Source organism: Hypanus sabinus, chromosome 13 (genome assembly GCF_030144855.1).
Source record: "Hypanus sabinus isolate sHypSab1 chromosome 13, sHypSab1.hap1, whole genome shotgun sequence".
Taxonomy (NCBI): domain Eukaryota; kingdom Metazoa; phylum Chordata; class Chondrichthyes; order Myliobatiformes; family Dasyatidae; genus Hypanus; species Hypanus sabinus.
In genome coordinates this window covers 103,404,213-103,426,381 of record NC_082718.1, presented here as the reverse complement: position 1 = coordinate 103,426,381, position 22,169 = coordinate 103,404,213, and the positions used below count along the sequence as shown (strand labels likewise).

The following is a 22,169-nucleotide window of genomic DNA, read 5'->3' as shown; positions in this document are numbered from 1 at the left end:
TTATACACTGCCTGGTGTTGAATGACCATGAAGCCCCTTTAAGCCAGTTCCGTTTCTTACAGATCCTTTCCGAGACCTACCTCCTGGTCCCTTTGTCCAGCTGATAAGCTGGAGATGCACTTGGAGATGAGGCCACAACTTTGCACGGAGAGGAGCAGCTTGTCAACGAGTTCCCTGAATCTGAACTAGGCTCAGCTTCACCAAGCTTCAGTTTGCCTGGAGAAAGCATCTGGTGGCCTAACTCTGCGTGGTGGTTCAGCGTCTGCCCCTTCTCTTCCTTGGTTTGCAATCTGGATGAGGGAGCTTTGGTTGATGGGGGTGAAGCGGTATCATTGCCTGAATCATAATCTTGATAAGTTCCATTCTGGCTGGGCACATTATCAGGCTTGCTGTATTCTTCCTTCACAAACTTGTGGCCAGAAGAACCTGACTTGTATATCTGCAAACAGAAACATTGTGCTGTTACGTGGCACAGTGTTGATGGGACAGTATTCTGCCTGTATGATGCACTCTCTACTGTTAAAGGCACCTAACCCCCAAACACAAAAGAAAATTTTTCCAACATGAAAACTCGTAGAGTTAGATATCATGCATTTTTTTTCCTTTTTTTTGTTTTAAAAAAAGCATGCGAACAATGTGATAATCAAAGAAGAATGGTAGGAGAGAGGAAAAAGAAATAAGCTTTTTTTTTCAAATTATATAAAAGGAAACACAAGAAATGATAAGTAGGATGTGAAGGAAGTAAAATAAGATATGCGTACAGAACTACATACTGCATTAAAAGGAGAAAACCAATAGGCCCCAGTAAAGCGTGGCATTAAAAGGACAATGAACAAACATCACAAAATGAGATTTATGTATAAAATAAAGTCGCAAAACAAATAGACCATTACTTTAACTAAAAAAGCCCCTCTGATAGGTACAGCTTTGTTGTGTTTCCTGCAGAAGAAATCTATTCTCTCCAGCGACCTATAATAAATCCCTAGTCTGCGGGTAGCATCGACTTACCAATCAAGAATTCCTCCTTAAGTAGGTAAGGTGTAAGAAAAAGGGAAGAGCGGGCAACATAAGTGCATCATTAGAGTCTCAAATGACAAGAAAAAAGACACAAAACCCTGTCCAATCCCTCCTTTTCTTTTTTTTTACTATCGATTTCTTTTGTTGCTTTAAATCTATTTCAATTGTTTTGGGTGTATTAGCTTTAAAAAAAATCTAAATTAGGTTTGTCAGCCATATTTCACAGTTTTTCAGTCTTGTTGGTAAAACCTTAACAATTATTTGCAGAGTTTTCAAGCAACAGATTTCAAAGGAACTCATTTGCTCTGGGAATGGTTCACTGGCCTCCACGTTCCCTCAGCATGGTTTAAGGATTTGATTTAACACTTGTAAACTTGTCATTTGTAAAGTACATTTCAAATAAGTTCATGTAGAAACAGTAACAGGTTGACTTGGTTGACTGAGCAACCCAGTTAACATTTGTGTGGGATTTTTGTAGTATTTAAATTTGGATAAAACTGAAGTTAACTATCCACTCACTGCTAACAGAACCCGGGAGGGAAACAATATGTTGCCAGTTTCATCTCTATTCTGATAAATTTAATGAACTCACATTCTAAGAATCAAGAGGTGTTTCTAAAACTCAATGATTAACATATGCAGAATATATGCAAGCCACATGCCGTTTTAGGAGCTGTAGTTCTAAAGCTATGCCACTGTTTTTAATCAATTCCAACTCAACACAGGATGCAGGACACTAAGGCAAATTTAATTGAGTACTCTTGTATGCTCCGAATGGATATGTAATCTGATAGAGTGTGACAAGCAATCACTATACAATTCAATTTGTTAAGTTAACAATGTCCATTATCAATAAAATATAAAAGTCTTCTATGAGTGAGTGAGCTAACTTTCCAATAGTATCTTTACACATTCACAGAAAAGCTTTAAGTATGATAATAATTTTACAACAAATATAATTGTACACCTGTGAAAACCTGCTTGGACCTCTGAAAGGACAAACTTATAATTTCTGAGAGAAGCTACGATGAGGAACAAAAATTAGAAGGCCATATTAATGCAGGTTATTTAACTTAAACTGAGGTAAAATGAGAGAATAAGTATTTTGACTACTTTAAGCAATAATGAAATATGAAATTCCGTGATTGCCAACTGACCTTATTATAGGGTGAGGGAGGAATGGTGGGTGGAGGAGGGATGATGGATGGGATTCTGCAATTCTGAACAACATTCAGAGTAACAAGAGACACGGGGTGGAGAATATGATTAAGAGAACCGTGCCAACATTCATTTAGAAGTCACCAATGTTATGTGCAGCAATTACCGGGAAGCTAAAAGCAGTAATGGCTCATAATTTGGTAGGAATTATTCAATGATGTAATCCAATCAGCAGAGATGAAGTCTGTAATTGATTTATGGTTTTAGGGGAATTTTTACAAAGTTTCTCATTATTAGGCACTTCAGTGTAATAGTTATGTATTAGACGAGTAATTGAGATAAGGCAAGCTCTGACTGCTTTCTGGCAGCTTGGGCAGCATAAATTTGGATCTTTTAAATAACTGAAAATGAAAAGATGATTTTGATAAAAGTGTTCATAAAGCTGTTGGATTTCCACTAGAGCGGTAGTTAGTTCTGTTGATGTGACAGACAATTAACATAATATTGGGAGGGAGTAAATAGATTCTGTGGCAGCAGAGGAAACTTCTTAAGGGGATAGAGTGTTTAGAATCAACATTAAGCAGGTGAAAATTAAATTCAGGAAGCATTTTTCAAACTAATCCCTGATGCTGAGGACTGTACTGCCTCAGAGTTTACATATCCAGAATAAAATGAGACTTCTAAAAATGAGGGCAACTAATTATTTATTTTTATCAAAACCATTTCTGATAGAAATATTTACAATCATGAAAGGATAGGGCATAACGGAAAGGAGCAGTCAATTTCTAGTAGTGGAGAGGACTGGAATGAAGGGCCATAGATATAGGGTTAGGTGAAAATGATTTAGATCAATGAAGCACTCTACACAGGGGTTAATAAAGTTGGAAGTTGTTGTTAGTTGCTGAAGCAGCAAGTTGAGTTGCGTTTAAGATTAGGTATGGATAGTGGAGATGCAATAAAGGTAATTTCAATATGGATAACTTGGTAAAATCCGTATGTTTTGTGGAAGGAGAAAGCACAATGGGTTTGTGTTTGATGTGTTTTGACTTCTCTGAGCTCCAGGCATATTTACTTTGATGTCAATGATATAAAGGATGTGCAAAGGTGGAGGCAATTTGAAAACTATCGGTCTCCTCTGGCTAATGAAATAGAAGAGCAAATTGATTAGCTGCTTTAAGTATTCCTGGTACTGTATTAAGAACTTCTCCCCTCTGACTAAAGCAAATTAGCAACTTAAGTCTCTAGATTTCCTAATATTGTCACCATTTACTTGAGAGGGTAAGAAAAGCAAGGGCTGTTAGCTGTGAACGATTAAACTTCCTGCTTTTGGAATCAAACTACTTGATAAGTGGTCTGTGTGGGACTTTTGTCACAGGGTTTATAATGAATATGGCAGATTATGGGTGGATCCAATTACCTATGGTGTACATGCTCTTGACCTGCTTTATTATCAATCTACAGTACTAATCATGTGATGATTAATTGGATAGCAGTAATATCTGTGAGTTCCTATGTGTTTGGGGAAGAGTCTTCTGTGAAAAGTGCATTTTTTAAAGAAGTCTTAAAAATCCAAATGAAATGTATTAAACTACAACTCCTAAAAGTGTTTGCATTATAAATGTGTAAATTAAAAAAAAAATCAAACCTGGCTGACACAGAATATGATATGGCCTCAGGTTCTAGAAATGAAACATTTTAAATAAAAGAGGCAGGGATTCACTTTATAATTTACATCAGCCAATGTCCCGCACATTTTCATACTGCAATATAATTCCTTTGCTTTTAAACAACATTAAAAAAAATTACATTGTCTATTCCTGTTTGCCTTTAACGGTATATTTAGTGACAATACCCACCTTTCCCTTATTCATTTCGAGTGCAGTATTAGAAAGAAAATGTAAACAAAATTTCTAGATTGGAGTGCAACAGGAGGAAAGCACATTGACTGTTTACGTACTCTTTCATATTGCACAAATTACTTTTAGTTCTCATTCTCTTAACACCAATACAAAACTCTGTGTGCTGACTGTCGGAAGCAAACACTCATAGCCTGAGAACTATGTCAAGAAATGTAGGTTGGAATGGGGAACAAAGTAAAGATGGTTTTAACATAGAGTGAGTGACTGAATGGTAGTTTAGTTCATGATAACCATCCCTCCGCTGTATTATAAAGTACAACATCTTCAGTGATACACCATTTACACTGCTTTTGAATATTTTGCTTCTGAAAGCATGATTATGTAAATATTGAACCTGCCTAGGGTTCTGATGATGGATCCACAGTACCACTCACCCCTGACCTATTATTGACGTGAGCAGCACGTCATTGTGCTTAAGTGACTGTGTTTCACAGTGAGCTTCCAGTTGCCCATGTTTTTCATTCACACAAGCATCTTTCATGCACAGAAATCCTTTTTAAAGGTTTCTCCCCCTAACCTGGAATGCTTTTGTGCTCATTCTAGTTCTCATTGTTTCTCAAGATAAGGCTAGCTCATTACCAGACCAGCTCAGCGCAGGAGAGAAGCAAATTGAAATTTCTCTTATTTGTACTCTGCTGCACAGAGGTTTGATATTTCACAGTGAGCACATAGTGAGATAGGCATTAGGATAGGAAGCCCTTTATTTCTTCTTCCCTGGACTTCTTGGCTGTGATGGACAAAGGCCCAAGACATGGGCTAGCTGTAGCAAAGAGCTCCTGTCCTACCATTTACCATTCCACATAAAACATGGATCATAGGGTTGAGCCGGATGACAGGCAGTTTGAAAACAATGTTTTATTCATTATTAAATCTTCTTCAAACATATCCATCAATATGATTACACCTGGTGAATTACTCCTTATATTCCCTTGGTTGGAGAATAATTCACAACCAGCTGTGGCCAAATACATAAATGACAGGATCATGCCACGTATTTATTTGCAGCACTGCAAAATTAACCCTCTCCACCTCAAATCATCATGGGCTCACTGTTCAGTAATAACTTTGCTTCAAGTTACAAGACTGAGTGTCAGTGTTTCTGTTCTTTCTGCCTTGGAGCCTAGCCCAAGCAAAGCACACAATCAAATATTAAATATAAAAACTCTCTTTCACTCTTCCTGCTCCCTCCTCTCCCAAACAACTTATACTCTTCCTTAGAATGCAGTTGGTGAGTTGAAATGACAGCTAGCCCTTGGACTTGTGGCTGCCACCAGACTCACAGCCATAATGCCATCATGCTGAAGATTATTAAAGGCATTGTTATACTACTTCACGTAAAATGCTGGAGAAACTCAGCAGGGCAGGCAGCATCTATGGAGGGGAATAAACAGTTGACACTTTGGGCCGAGACCCTTCAGGACTCAAGAGACACCGACTATTTTTTCCATCCATAGATGCTGGCTGACCTGCTGAGTTCCTCCAGAATTTTATGTGTCACTCTGGATTTCTAGCATCTGCAGAATCTCTCATGTTTATGTTGTTATCCTGCTTGCTTGAATGGAGGTTATAACTTTTAGACAGTAGGGACTATGACAATAAAGTTGCTGTTCCTTTTAGAGTTGGACAATAACCTGGAACTTATGTACCATTTTTAAAAACTTGAATTTTTTTAAAGCAGCATACAGGATAGTAAAAAGAATGTGCACATACATAGCATTTATAGTCTCATTTAAAAATATCTAATTTCTTAATGTATTCATATAGTTGTGATTTGGATATCTCTGGAAAAACTCGCATTTGCTCCCTATCCCTAATTGTCCTTGAACTGAATGGCTTATGAGACCATTTCAGAGGGCATTTAAAAGTCAACACAGTGTGTATTATTTTACTCAGGATCCATTCCAATATTTGATTGTTTTTCCACTCAAGAATCTTGGTGACTTGTTGTCATTAGTCATTTTCCCTCTGTCATTGTGACTCAAGATCATTACTTCTACGACTCTCTAAATTAGGCTAAATTCACTTTGAAATTACTGTTCATTAATTGTGGTGCTCATTATTGCATCTTTCCAACAAACTGATTATGTATCAAGATCAATTAATTTGAAACAGCAAGTCCCCCATGAGAAAGTCATCCAGAAAGTCATGAGGCATGGGATCAGTGGAACCTTGGCTGTTTGGATAAAAATTGGCTTACAGGAAGAGAGCAGAGGGTAGTTGTGGAAGGCAAGCATTCTGTCTAGAGGCTGGTGACTATAGGAGTGCCACAAGGATTTGTCCTGGGACCCCTGCTCTTTGTGACTTTTATAAATGACCTGGATGAAGAGGCAGAAGGATGGGTGAGTAAGTTTGCGGATGACATGAAGCTTGGAGGAGTTGTGGATGGAGCTGTACATTGTCGAAGGTTACAAGAGGATGTAGAGAGGATGCAGAGTTGGGCAGAGAAGTGGCAGATGGAGTTCAATCCGGATGAGTGTGAGGTGATGCATTTTGGAAGGATAAACCAGAAGGATGAGTGTGGGGTTAATGGTCGGTTACTTAAGAGTGTGGATGAACAGAGGGACCTTGGGGTTCAAATCTATACATCCCTCAAGGTTGCTGCACAGGTTGATAGGGTAGTTAAGAAGGCCTATGGGATGCTAGGCTTCATTAACAGGGGGATTGAGTTCAAGAGTAGAGAGGTCATGTTCAAACTCTACAAATCTCTGGTAAGAGTATTGTGTTCATTTCTGGTCATCTCATTATAGGAAGGATGTGGAAGCTATGGAGAGGGTGCAGAGGAGATTTATCATTATAGGAGATGTTGCCTGGACTGGAGAACAAGTCTTATGAGGCAAGGTTAGCAGAGCTGAGACTTTTCCCTTTGGAGCGTAGAAGGATGAGAGGAGACTTGATAGAAGTCTGCAAGATTATGAGACTCATGGGTAGGGTGGATAGCCAGTACCTGTTTCCCAGGGAATGAATAGCAAACACCAGAGGGCATATGTACAAAGTTAAGGGAGGGAAGTTTAGGGGAGACATCAGGGTTAAGTTCTTTACATGGAGGGTTGTGTGTGTCTGGAATGTCTTGCCAGGGATGGTGGTGGAGGCTAAAACATTAGGGGTATTTAAGAGCCTCTTTGATAGGCACGTGGATGAAAGAAAAATAGAGGGTTATGGGGTAGTGTAGGGTTAGTACTTTTTTAAAAGGAATATCTGGGTCGGCACAACATCGAGGGCTGAAGGGCCTGTACTGTGCTGTAGTGTTTTAATTCTAATTCTAATTCTATCATGATATACTTTTCAGTGGAACGTGGTTATCCAAATTAGCAGATACAACAGAAAGTCTAAAAGGAAGCTGACCACATTTGATTTCTAATGCTATGCATTCCGCTGTAATATAATAGCTCTTGCTTGAGGAAACAGCAAATGTGACAAATAAGGTCACTCCTCCCAGCTGTCCTGCTCAGTAAACCAGGCGCCATTGTGAAATCCTTGGAATTCTCAAACACAATCTGGAGATTACTCACACTGGCTGTAAGCAAAAGGCAGAGGTGAACTGAACTGTGCGTCTTTCAAAGGAGAAGAAGGCAGTATCACTGTACAGGTTTGGGTGATTGGAAAATAATGTTTGATTTCCTTAGCTGGAAGAGAAGCCAAGCTTTCTAAAGTGTTTACAGAGCACTGGATAGCAAAAGGTGAAAATCCAAAACAAAGGTTGGCAGCATCCAGCAAGTTACCAAATTGTAAGCATTTCTCGGTCCTATGTAGAACACGAGGCTTCCAAACCCATGGACAATGTGGCCAAATCAAGGCAATAGATCAAATGGTAAATCTTTTATTTTGAAGAAAATCAAAAAACATAAATCACTCAGTTTCAACAATTGGAAGTAACTTTTGGCAATTATATTGTAACCAATTTATAATAATTATTTCAGTTAAGACACATATTGGAAGAAATCATAAATAGTTAAGGAGTATGAACACATCCTGTGGAAAATATATTTAATACTATTCTTGTTTGCTTAGTAATTATCAATTTTCAGAGTGTCATGCTCATCATTCATGCTAATTCTACCCACGGGTTGGTACTTCAGGCTGATCCCTTTGGAGGCAAGGTTTCTGACAACACCCATGTCAAGATATTCGCCAGGAATTTATTTTGACCTCGGTAAAGGATGACAAAAAATGGCCAGGTGTGGGCAGGGAGCACAGGGACAGCCTAACTGGAAATTAAGTTCTTCCATCTAAGATGTCCACTGTAGTGTGATGAGTGGAGGCAATTGTGAGAGGGCTGGGAACATCAGGCCTTCAGAAGCATCAGGGCAGGGAGAAGTGACTGGTGTCACATCACAGTCATGTTTGAATTGGGAACCTCTTTAGGCATGTATTCAAAGGTTAGGCTGGGATGTGGGTTTAAAGGGGATTCTGCTGAAAGGGTATCCTTGGTGAGGAGACGAGAAGTTGAACCAGAGGACAAAGAAAAGGCTTAATGAGGAGCTATCTATTAGATCATCTATGCATTGGAGTCCATAGGCATAGGCCAGTCTAGGCTAGTAACTGCAGCAGCAGGTCTCTTGTGTCATGTGAAAGCATACTTCTTTGCTGTGTGTAGATGATACTCAAGCACAAATGCATTTTGCACAAGTGATATTATTTAACATAGGTTAACTATTAGAACAGGGGTGTCAAGCTCATTTTAGGTCACAGGCCGGATTGAGAAAGATGCGACTTCATGCGGGCCGGATCAGTTATGCACGTGCGCGTGCTCCCACAGCTTTCGTTGCCTTCATTTTTTCAACCTGCTCTCATGTGTCTCAGTCTCTGCTATATCTAAAATTGTTTCACTTTACGAATTTCATTTTTTATGAAGCAGATTGCCTAGCAAGCATTCTTTTTATGATTGGTATTAACTTACAGACGTAGATTACAAGAAAGTAGGCAACGAGAAAGAAACGATGCTATTTCGGCTAAGATTGTTTTGGGAGCCATACCTTTTCCATTAATAAACCGTTTGAAATCAGGCATTAGCAAACACAAATGTAGACCTAACGCAGGGGTGTCAAACTCAAATACACAGTGGGCCAAAATTTAAAAATCGGTGCAAGTCGAGGGCCGGACTGGTTCAGCGTTCATTGCAAAACTTATGAAATGAATTTATTACACATATTAACCTGGAACTAACAAAGCTTAGGTTATTGCCTACAAAAACAACATTAAACATTAAATAAATAAAAATCAGTTGCATTTATTTCTTATGGCTTTATCTGCAGCTTTTCCGGAGTAATTTCTAATGAAAACATTTTTCCACAGGCCAACACTCTGTGATTCACACTAGTCTAAGCCAGATACTTGGCATCTCATCTTGGGATGCAAGTTCATCAATGTTTGGAGTCAGGCTCTGAGCTGAGGAAATCCTCAGAATTGAGTGAAGGTGTTCATCAGAAAGTCGACTCCTGTGTGATGTTTTATCTTCATCAAAGAGAACAGTTGTTCACACTGATATGTGCTGCCAAACATAGAGAGCATTTGAGCAGCTTGGGTACGCAGCTGGGGCATTGTGTTGGGAATGAAACGTAGAAACTGTGCAGTGCCCTCCGAGTCATACTTTGCCTTGAGTGTGTCACTACATTGGAGTTCAATCAGCTCCATGTGTATGTTGGTTGGTGCGCTTTCCACGTCAGCTGCAAATGGATTACTGAGCAGTTCAAACCTGCTTTTTTGGGCTTCAAAGTCGGCAAATCGCCGTGTGAAGTCGGCACCAAGTATGCTAAGTTTTTCAGCAAACTTTGCACGTGGGAACACTGCGGTAGAAACCTGCTCTTTCATAGTTTGGCAACACGGAAAATGGCTCAAGTTTTCTTGCTGCATCTGCGTCTCCCACAGGCGCAGCTTGGTTTTAAAAGCCCTCACTGCAGCGTACATGTCTGTGATCACACGACCCCACCCCTGAAGCTGCAGGTTGAGCGCATTGAGATGGCTCGTGATGTCACACAGAAACGCCATTTCACAAAGCAACTTTTTATCCCGGAGCTCTGTTGTGTCTTTCCCTTTGCTTTCCATGCAACTCACTGGAAAACTTTGCTTTCCAGATCTCCTCATGCAACTCGAAACATCTTTTCAGCACTTTTTCTTGGCTTAACCATCGCACCTCTGTGTGATAGGGCAAATCATTATATTCTGAACCCAACTCCTCCAGAAACGACTTGAACTCGCGGTGATTTAAACCTTTGGCTCTTATGAAGTTAACTGCTCGTGTTATGGTGCTCATTATATGTTCCATTTTCAAGGCTTTGCCACACAACGATTCCTGGTGTATGATGATGTGATAAGCTGCCAGCTCACCTGCGCCGTTTTCCTCTCGCATCTTCTCCTGGATCCTGCCCACCAATCCACTCTTTTGACCGCACATCGCGGGCTTCTGTTTCTTCTCCAGATGCTTGTATTTGTCGTGGTGTTTCGTTTCATAGTGTCGTCTTACGTTATATTCTTTAACTACAGCCACACCTTCTCCGCACACAAGACAAACAGGTTTGCCCTTTATATCTGCGAACATATACTCTGCCTCCCACCTGCCTTGAAAACCCCTGTTTTCAAAGTCCACCTTTCGTTCAGCCATTTTTGGGGTGAGGGATAGCTGAAAGTTGACCACACGTGACTAGCGCCATAAGGATGCTGATGAGAGAGTAAAGCAAGCGCGAGCAATGCACAGGCAGTGCATTCTGGGATTTGTAGTATTAGTGGTGCATGCAATATACCAGCGTGCCAGCTCTAATAGAGAAAAAAAATATTCATTAATGATATTCAGGAAATAAACCAGGGAAACCGAATAAACACTAAAAACCCTGAAAACCTGGTACCTGAATAAACTCAACATTAGCCATATCATACGCCATAGGCGCTTCGATTACTGGGGCCAGCTTTAATAGTACTTAGATATTATCTCGCGGGCCAAAGATAATTCCACCGCGGGCCGGATTTGGCCCGCGGGCCTTGAGTTTGACATATATGTATTAGAATGTCACATGGATGAAGCAGCTAAATAAAACACTAGTCTGTTTATGATTAAGTTATTTTGTGTAAAGTACATAAAACATAGGACAGTACAGCACATTACAGGCCCTTTAGCCCATAATGTTGTACCTACCTTTTAATCTACTCCAAGATCAATCCAATGCTTCCCTCCCACACAGTCCTCCATTTTTCTTGCATCCATGTGCCTACATAAAAATCTCGTAATTGTCTCTAAACTGCCTCCATCACCATCCCTGGTAGTTCATTGCATGTACCTAGTACTCTGTTTAAAAACCTACTTCTGACATCCCACTACACTTTCCTCCAATCACTGTAAAAGTGTGTCCTCTCACATTAGCCATTACCTCCCTGGGGAAAAAGGTGCTGGCTGTCCATTCCATCTATGCTTTGTACACCTACATGCTGGGTCCAGGACAGGCCCTCTAAAATAGTAATGCCCTGAAATTTAAAATTGCTAACCCTCACCACCTTCTGATCCTCTGATGAGGACTGGCTCATGGACCTCTGGTTTCTCTCTCCTGCGGTCTGTAGTCAGTTCCTTGGTCTTGCTGACATTGAGTGAGATGTTGTTGTCATGACACCACTCAGCCAAATTTTCAATCTCCCTCCTGTATGCTGATTCAGCACCATTTTTGGTTTGGCCCACAACAGTGGTGTCATCAGCGAACTTGAACTGGTATTAAAGCTTTGTTTCACCACACAGTCATAAGTGTAAAGTGAGTAGAGCAAGGGGCTAAGCACACAGTCTTGTGGTGATCCTGTGCTGATGAGAATCGCGGAAGAGATGTTGTTGCCAATCCAAACTGACTAGAGTCTACAGGTGAGGAAATCCAAGATCCAATTGCACAAGGAGGTATTGAAGCCAAGGTCTTGGAGCTTATTGATTAGTTTTGAGGGGATGATGGTTGCATTACAGCCTGGTATGGAAACACCAATGCCTTTGAACAAAAAGTCCAACAAAAGGTAGTGGATTCGGACCAGTAACATCACATGTAAATCCTTCCCAATCATTGAGCATGTTTACATGAAACACTGTCGTAGGAAAGCAGTATCCATCTTCAATAATCGCCACCACCCAGACCATGCTCTTTTGTAGGAAAATTCTACAATAAATAGTGGCATAGTACATCACGGGTAAAGCCCTCCCATCAGTGAGCACATCTACACGAAATGCTGTCATAGGAAAGCAGCATCCATTATGAGAGATCCTCACCACCCAGGCCATGCTCTTTTCTCATTGCTGCCATCAGGTAGAAGATTCTTGTATCTTAGGACTTGCACCACCAGGTTCAAGAACAGTTACGACCCCTCAACCATCAGGCTCTTGAAGGAAAGGGGATAACTACCCTCACTTGACCATCAATTGTAGACGATTGGTGTTGTTCCATTACCAACTACCTGACTTTAAGGTCTCTTTATCTTGTTTTCTCATGTTCTCATTACTTATTGCTATTTATTTATATTTGCATTTGCAGTTTGTTGTCTTCTGCACTCGGTCTTATCTTTCATTGATCCTGTTATAAATACTATTCTATAGATTTGCTGAGCATGCCTGCAGGAAAATTGAACTCAGGGTTGTATATGGCAACATGTATGTACTTTGATGATAAAATTACTTTGAACTATCAAATCACCTCTCATCCTCTTCCACTCCAAAGAGAAAAGCCCTAGCTTGCTGAATCTTTCCAACGTATGGCCACATCCTGGTAAATCTCTGCATCCTCTTTAAAGCTTCCATGTCCTTCTTGTAATGAGGCAGCTAGAACTGAACACGTAAGTGGTTCTTTTCACTATCTCACAGAGCAGTGGTAGTAACACCATGCATATCACCTTGCCTTCTAGTCCATACAGAAGGCCCAGCATGCTGAATAAACCAATCCAATTAATGGGATTTTGATTATGATTGTCTACCCTCTCAATGTAAGGATTTCTACTCAATCACAGGAAATGGATAACTGATGATTTTGGGACTGAAAACTCTATCAGTTGATTATTTTATGAAATATAAACAGTAGCACAAAAGATGTCAAATTATCAAAAGAAGGCATTTCTGTTGATATATGGAGAAGGTAGATGAGGCCTTTGGACCTTACAGCTTATGTTTTGTTTCACTGAGAGAATCCTACAATTGAATATGACCTTGCTTGAAGTAAATTTTTGATCATTACCTGATAAATGCAGATGATCGCTAATATTTTGTAAATCAGAATCAAAAGCTGACAACATTCTCAGTGATTATGCCAGTAAATGATATTCCAATGAGATACTGAAGCTGGGTCGAAGGATGCATTGAGGTGCCTTAATGGGAATGAACAAGGTTTCTACTACATTCACTTTTACAACCAGCTGTACTTCGATTCCAGAGTTCAAATGCTACAGCAACAAGAGCAATTAATTGAAATTAAACTTCCATTAAACACAGGAGGGAAAGAAAGGAAAAATAAAATTACATTGCTGATTTCAGTTAGGTGCAATCTTTGTGGAGAGTCATGAGCAGTTAAGCATTGGCTTTACAAGATGGACTAAACTCCAGAATAGTTCCTTAAGGTTGTCATAGCCAGGGGGTGGGGCTATATGGATAGTTTCCCACTACCTATTAACTGCTCTCAATGGCATGTTTCTCAAATAGACTCTGATTACTAAGTCTAGCTCCTGGCTTTCATGTGTGACTTAACTACTAAGCCCTGAGGAACCATTCCTATTGACAGGAGAAGAGTCAAAGGCAGGTTACTTACGCTTTAAAACCAGTCGCTGCAGGCAGATGGGGCACATCAGCCCTGGTTGCCAGCTCATGAAGGAGAAGGGAAATTCTAATCTCAAACCTCCGCTGCCTCGCTTCTTTCCCTTTCTTTTCCAGTCCTGATGAAAGGTCTTGGTCCAAAATGTCTGCTCTTTATTCCTCTCCATAGATGCTGCCTGACCTACTGAGTTCTGTTGTGTTCTTGATACGTACCATGGGTTACTAAGAACAAACCATATTCTGGAAGAACATAACTAGAACTTTTATTTAACAGCAAGCAGCAACCACATCTTAACCATACAAGCTTCTCGAACATTCTGTCAGTTCTGCGCATGCTCCAAACTCTATCACGTGACACATGATATCACCACATCTTCCTTTCCTTGAAAAGAAAAACAATTAGCAACATTAATCAAAACAAATGCATACTTTAACATGTCTCTATCAGTCTCTCTGGGGGTTTATGAACACGAGTGGACCTTCTAAGTGGTTCACACAGTTCTTGTGTTTCATTGTTATTTCCATGTTTTGTCTGGTCTGCATCAGTTAACTGAAACTCCGAAGTTGGCTCTTTCTTGAGGTCTTTGCGATTTCTTCTTAACACTGCTCCTTCTGTTTGGACCATGTATGATCTGGGTTGTACTTCCTCAAGTACTGTAGCTTTCTGTGTCCATGTGTTCATTTTGTCTTGTGTCCTTATTTCATCTCCTTGGTGCAGTTCAGGTAATGGACGAGAACATCTGTCAAAGTATGTTTTCTGCTTTGCTTTGTGTTCATCTTTCCATCTTTTCACTTGTTCACCTCCCTCTGTTCTCAGAAGGCTCTCATCTACTGGCAGATTGGACCTCAAACGGCATCCCATCAAGAGCTGAGCAGGTGAAAATCCACATTCAAGTGGAGTACTATGACAGGCTAACAAAGCTTTATAAAATCATCTCCACTATCTTTTGCTTTGTGCATCAGTTTCTTGATAATTCCAACTGACTTCTCAACGAATACATTGGACCGAGGGAAAAATGGACTAGATGTTGTATGAACAAAGCCCCATTCCTGAGCAGAATGTCTCATGCATTTGTGGACCATTGTCTGTGAAAACTTCATCAGGTACAGTATGTCTGGAAAAAACTGATTTCATGCATGTAATTACATTCTCTGCTGTTGTTCTGCCCAAACCACACACTTCAGGATACAAGGAGTAGTAATCTGTTACTAATAGATAATCTTTGTTGCCAGTTACAAACAGATCAACGCCTACCTTCTGATGAAGTCTCTGAGGACTAGGATGTGGATGCAGTGGCTCCTTAGGGTTGCTAGGTTGGTATTTAAAGCATATTTGACAAGAGGACACCAATTCTGCAATTTCTTGATTCATCCTGGGCCAAAACATCACTTCCTGCGCCCTTCTTTTACACTTTTCAATACCTAGGTGGCCTTCATGAATTTTCCCAAGCAGTTCTTTTTGGAGACTTTTAGTAATTACAATTCTGCTACCTTTGTACAATATCCCATCCACAACATAAAGTTCTGATCTGTGGTTCCAATATCCTTGTACTTCTGAGGAACAGTCATGTTTTTTATCTGACCATCCATCCATCACCACTTGTATTACCGGACTGAGAATTATGTCCTTCTCTGTCTCAAGACACAGCAGTTCCAACTTTTTGGGAGCAACAGGTACAGTTTCTATGACCATATCAATAAATACCCTAACATCAATAATGTTCCTGTGACTGTCTTTTGTTGTTGGATCCACAGCTCTGGAAAGTGTGTCAGTCGTGTACATGAATTTTCCAGGTGTGTATGACACATTCAATGCATATCTTTGCAATTTGATCATGATTCACTGAATTCACAAAGGACAATCGCTTAAAGGTTTGTTAAACAATGCAATCAAAGGCTTATGATTGGTTTCAACATCAGTAGATTGCCCTGACACAAAATGATGAAATCTCTCAAACAAAATACTGAGCAATTCTTTTTCAATTTGGTCATATCTTGCTTCTGAATCAGGTAATGAACGAGATGCATATGCCACTGGTAGCCATTCCTGATCATGTTTTTGGAGTAATACTGCCCCTAAGCCTGCTTGAGATGCATCACATGAGATTTTGATGGGTCTCTCAGCATCTTAGAATTTCAACACAAGTTCTTTGGTGAGCACTTTCTTGAGATTTTGCCATGCCTTCTCCTGTTCATGATTCCAGCTCCATTTGTTATTCTTTTCTGTTAGCTGCCTCAATGGAGCAAGCTGTTCTGTAAGATTGGGTATGAATTTTCCCATGTAGTTGACCATTCCCATAAACCGCTGAACATCCTTTTTACATTGCGGTCTTGGCATGTTCTCAATAGCAGAAACCTTCAATGGATCAGGACGTCCACCCTCTTTGCTGATGATATCACCCACAGAGGTAAGTTCAGTCACTCCTAGCTGACACTTGTCTTTATTCAACTTCAGGTTTGCCTTGCGTGTTGCCTCTAAGACTTGGCTGAGTCTGGAGTCATGCTCTTGTTTATATGATCCCCAAACAATAATATTGTCCATGGAAGTATCCATGCCCTCAATGTACCCATGTAGCATGTGAATGGTTTTATGGTACACTTCAGGAGCTGATGCAGTTCCAAACGAAAGCCTAAGAACATGGTATCTGGCAAAAAGAGTGTTAAAGGTACACAACCTTGAACTCAGTTCATTTTGTTTAAGTTGCCAGAATCCAGAGGATACATCTAATTAACTAAAGTACTTTGCGTTAGCAAACTGTGACATAATTTCTTCACGAGTGGGCAATTTGAAATGCTCTCTTTTAACGGTTCAATTCAAGTCTCTTGGATCTAAGCAAATCCTCAGTTTTCCATTTTTCTTATCAACAATAACAAGCAAATTGACTCATTCAGTTGGTTCATCGATTTTTTGTATGACTCCTAACCTTTCCATTCTGTCAAGTTCTGTTTTCAGTTGATCATGTAATGCAAAAGGTACTTTTCGACGTGGATGTACTACGGGTGGCACAGTGTTGTTAATTTTAATCGTGTGCTTTCCTGGCAGACAACCAAGCCCTTTGAACAAGTCCTCATATTCCTTCATCAAGTCACTGTATTCTGACTCTGTGTCACGGTCTAGGACTAAGCTCTTTTCACCAAATTCAGTCTCTCATGGGCAGATAAGCACAATATTGACTGTACATTCTTAGGCACGACCATAAATGAAAGCGCGTGCACCATATTTTTGTGTGATACTATTGCCACACATATTCCTTTAACTGGAATGTCTGCACCTGAATACCCAGTCACTTTTATACTTGTCTGATCTAACGTTGGTCTTGGCTTTAATGCATTAAACTCAGATTTTGCAAGAACATTTAATTGTGCTCCAGTATCCAATTTAAACAGAATATTGTTTTGATTCACTTGCAATGGCATAGTCCAGTCATTGTTACTTTGTTTATTTTCACAAAGCATGTCAATATAAAACTCCTCATGTTCATTTTCAAGCAATGAATTTACGTGTCTTATTTCCTTTCTACTTCTGCAACAGTGTGAAAAATGATTACTCTTACCACAGTGATTGCACATTTTTTCATACGCTGGACATTTTTTAACTTGGTGCTCCCACCCACAGCGATCGCAAAGTTTTTTTCTTTCAAACGATGACTTGCTCTTGGTCGGTTTCCTTGCCATTTTATTATTTTTTCTACAGCATCTACATAGCTCTCAATATAAAGCCCTTTAACCTGCGATTTCACAGTTTCAGAAGTTTTGCGAAGAATCAAAGCTTTTTACAAATTTACGTTTGGTATTCTTAAGAGTCTTTCTCTCAGAGCGTTAACCAGAATGCTGCAAACAATTCTGCCTTTAATAAGGGAGTCTGTCAGCTCTGCAAACTCGCATGTTTTACTGTGGTTTCTCAATTCTGTAACAAATTGATCAATCATTTGACCAGCTTTTTGCTTGCATGTAAAGAATTCATACCATTCATACATCACATTGTGCTTCGGTATGCAAACTGTGTTGAATTTGTCCTTTATCGCTTTTAGATTCAAATTATCTCCATCTTCAAAAGTAAAATGGTTGTATACCTCAATTGCATCATCCCCAATCACATGGAGTAGAATTGCAGATTTTGTTTTCTCCGTTTTATTATAAATTTCACAATGCTGTTGAAATCTTTTCCGGTTTTCAGCTACATTTCCAGTCAGCTGAAGCACCGATGGGGTTTGCAAAACTTCCATTCTTAAAGCTGTTAGCAAACAATGAAAAAGTTTGCGCTCTTTTTTTTCGATTCTCTTCACTTCTCCCGTGTTGGCAAAATGAATTATTCTTCCAGACAGACTTTTGACACCACGTTGTGTCCTTGATATATACCGTGGGTTACTAAGAACAAACCATATTCTGGAAGAACATAACTAGAACTTTTATTTAATAGTAAACAGCAACCATGACTTAACCATAAAGCTTCTCAAACATTCTGTCAGTTCTGCGCATGCTCCGAACTCTATCACGTGACACATGATATCACCACAAGCTCCTCCAACATTTTTCATGTGTTCCTCTTTCCTCTTCATGAATGTATTATGGCTAGATCCTTTGAGATCAGGAAAATGTACGTAGATAAAGGTGATCATACATGACCTCACAAAAATTTCAGTTTTGTTTATATAAATTCATAGAAATGTTTCCCAAACAATTTTTCATGACAAGGCTGCTCCAAGAAAAATGAGAAGTAGAACCACCCAGGAGGCCAGACTGCGTTGATGGACAGAGAAGTGGAATTAACACTTCAGGTCCAAGACCTATTGACGGGGAGGCAAAATCATCAGCAGTTCTGACAATGAGTCTTGAACCTGAAATGTTAACACTTGTATGTATTTCCACAGATGCTGACCGGCCTGCTACCTGCAATTGTGTCCAGTATATCCTTTTTTTTTAAGTTTCAGAATTCGAGCATCTGCAGGGTTTTTGATTTACATTATTGTCCTCTATTTGATTATTTATTTATTTAGAGATACAGCAGGAAAGGAAATAGGCTCTTTCAGACCAATAAGCCACACCACCCAGCAACTCACCTATTTAACATTAGCCTAAACACAGGACAGCTTGGAATGACCAGTCAACCTGCTAAGTGTACACCTTTGGACTGTGGGAGGAAACCAGAGCACCTGGAGGAAATCCATGTGGTCATGGGGAGAACGTACAACCTCCTTACAGATGGCTCTGGAATTGAACTCTGATCTCTGACACCTTGAGCTGTAATAGCTTTGCACAACCTACTATACTTGGTGGTGCCATAAAATTGAAAAAAGAGATTGCCCCATTTTCTTCTACAGCGAAGGTTTCAGCAGCCTTTACTACAGGCTCTATCAATGCTGCTCATTAATCTCCCAGTAGGAGACACATAATTCCCTGTCATAACATAACATCGATTCATTATCTCAACACATTTTTTACAAGTTTCAACCATCTGGCATCTCTTTCATTGATTCAATCCGATTTTACATCAAGTAGTCTAAATCTCCTTTATCCGGTGACATTTGTAACCCTCTAGGGCCGAGCTGTACCAAAGATAAAAGTAGGCCTTTTCTGAAATTAATGATCTTCTCACAATTTCTGAATATATATTGTTACCTCCCATTATGACAAATAGTATCAAGGCTTTAAAAAATTAACAAAAACTTGGACACTTCTTTAATGACTAATGTACAGGTATATGAACTTTTGGATTCATATAAGTTGGTGATTCCTGACTAGTTGCTCTGTGAGATAAAAATGAAGTTGGAGGCAGATATTTTGGAAATAGTTTGAATGCTGCAGAGTACCATTGTTTAACTATTCCAAAAGTGCTTCTTCAATATTACCTAATATATCCTATCTAGGATTGTCCATTCAGTGTTAATATTTTTCATGGAACTAAAAGTCTCATAAACCTCTTATTTTTGTGAATGAATGGAAGAGAACACCATTTTGAATGCAACTGTGAACACAAACACTCAAACCCGACCCACCATTTATTAAGATCATGGCTGATCCCACTGTAACCCAGCTGAACATTCCTGCATACTCACTGCTAATTTTTACCCGTCGCATACTAAAGTTATGTCTATTTCTCACTTAAAAATATTCAATGACTCAATTTTCATTGGCCTTCTTGGAAGAGAATTCCATGCAACACTCTGGAAGATTAAGAAATAATCTCATCTCATCTCTGTTTTAATTGGACAACCCCATTTCCTTAAATGGTGGAAATCTGTTTGAGATTCTCCCATAAGAGGGAATGTTGTCTCCCCATACACCTTGTCAAGCCTGTTCAGGGTTTTACATGTTCAATGAAGTCCCCACTAGCTAATATCCTGATGATATAAGTCCAGCCCACCCAACCATTTCTTATAAGACAACCCATTCCAGTTGGTAATGTAGTAAACCTGCTTGGAACTACTTTGAATACATTAACATCCTTTCTCAAATTAGAACAATACTCCAGTTCATGGTCTCGCCAATGCCCTATGTAAAGAAAGGAAACCTCTCTATATTTGCTTTTAATTGCCCCAACATTAAACAATGAAAAGACATATAGAATGGAGGAATTCAGCAGGTCAGGCAGCATCCAGGGAGGGAAATGAAAAGCTGAGACCCTTCATCAGGACTCTCTGTTAGCTTTCCAAATTAAAGGAAAGAAAGGAGAGCAAATCAGCTCTAGAATTCACTGGGGGAATCAGAACTGAAAAGAGTCAGTTTGAAATTTCTTAGTGTTAACATATTGAATGACCTGTCCTGACCCAGAACATCAATGCAATCACAAGGAAGACATGTCAGTATCTTTACTTTCTTAAAAGGTTAACGAGGTTCATCTTGTTACCAAACACTCTAAAAATTTCTACAAATGTACTGTTGCACTGGTTGCAAATTGGTTGAAGTACTGGTTGCATCAGGATCTGGTATGGCAATTTAAATGTGTCGGAATGTAAGAAGCTGCCGACAGTAGTGGACTTTGCTCGATACATCATGGACTATCCCTCTCCACCATTGGCAGTATCGACAGGAGGTGGTACCTTAAGAAGGTAAAGATCCCAACAATCCCGGACATTGTCATCTTCTCACTTCTACCATCAGACAGGGAGGGGGTACAGATGCCTGCAGTCCATACACTCCCAGATTCAAGAACAGCTACCTCCTTTCAACCATTCATTTCTTGAACCAACCTTCACAGCCTCAGTATCGCAGCACTATTACTTTGATCATTTTGCAATAGAATGGATCTTTTTTGTTCTGTTCTTGTAAGTGTTCTTTCTTGTAAAAATTATATATGATTTATGTTTTTCTTGTGAATACTGCTTACATGATGTCATCACCTTTAATGCTGCTGCAAGTAAGTTTTCAGTGCACTTGTGTATACATGTACTTATGAGGATAAAGTTGACCTTGACCTTAATCTTCTGTGAGTTGTGAACACGGACCCTTGGATCCCTCTGCCTTTCAGAGCTCTGTTTAAATAATATGTTACTGTTTTCATTTTTTCCTGTCAAAAGAAACAATTTCATACTCTCCTCCATTATACCCCATTTATACCAGATCTTTGCTCACTCATTTAATCCATCTATATATACCCTTTTGTCATTTCCTTATGCCATTTTCAAAGCTTATATTCCCATTTATCTTTACACCATTGGCCAAGTCAGCTTTATTTTTCCTGTCTAAGTCATTTACATACATTGTAAAAGGTTGAGAGCTTACAATCCATCCTACTGGTCAAACAGAGAAACACTCATCAATACCAAGCACAAAAGGAAACAGCTAGAGGAACTCAATCAGTTACTCATCCCTACTTACTGATGGTCAGCCAAGATGTTTCCTCTTTCACATTGACTTTCGTTTCTTGTCCTGAGTTCATTACTTTGAACATTGAACATAAAAATTACAGCACTGTACAGACTCTATGGCCATGATGTTGTGCTGAAATAATGAAACTAATGATGCCTAATTAAACAAATCCCTGCTGCTTGTACTTGGTCCATATCCCTTGTTTCTCGGCATATTAATGTGCCTATCTAGGAGATTCTATTGTATCTTTCTCCACCACCATCCCTGGCAGTGCATTCCAGATGCCCACCATTCTGAGTGAAAAAAAACTTGTCCCAGACATCAGCTTTGAACTTTCCTCTTTACACCTTAAATGCCTGGTTTCTGGGTAGACATTTTGACCCTGGGATAAAGATACTAGCTGTCTACTTTATCTATGTCTCTCATAATTTTATAAACTAAGAGGTCCCCCTCTCAGAGTCCACCATTTCAGAGAAACAACTTTCTTTTCAATGTTGAATTATGCCAACAAA

General features: G+C 39.6%; 1 protein-coding gene across 1 annotated transcript in view; it reads right to left on the bottom strand.

Annotated features, from left to right (window-relative positions):
* The window catches only part of srrm4 (serine/arginine repetitive matrix 4), a 332,914-nt gene that overhangs the window by 10,537 nt on the left and 300,208 nt on the right, over positions 1-22,169 (bottom strand). Inside the window, exon 9 of the mRNA XM_059986941.1 lies at positions 81-439. Within this exon, the coding sequence (XP_059842924.1) occupies positions 81-439 (359 nt within the window). The remainder of the gene's footprint in view (positions 1-80; positions 440-22,169) is intronic.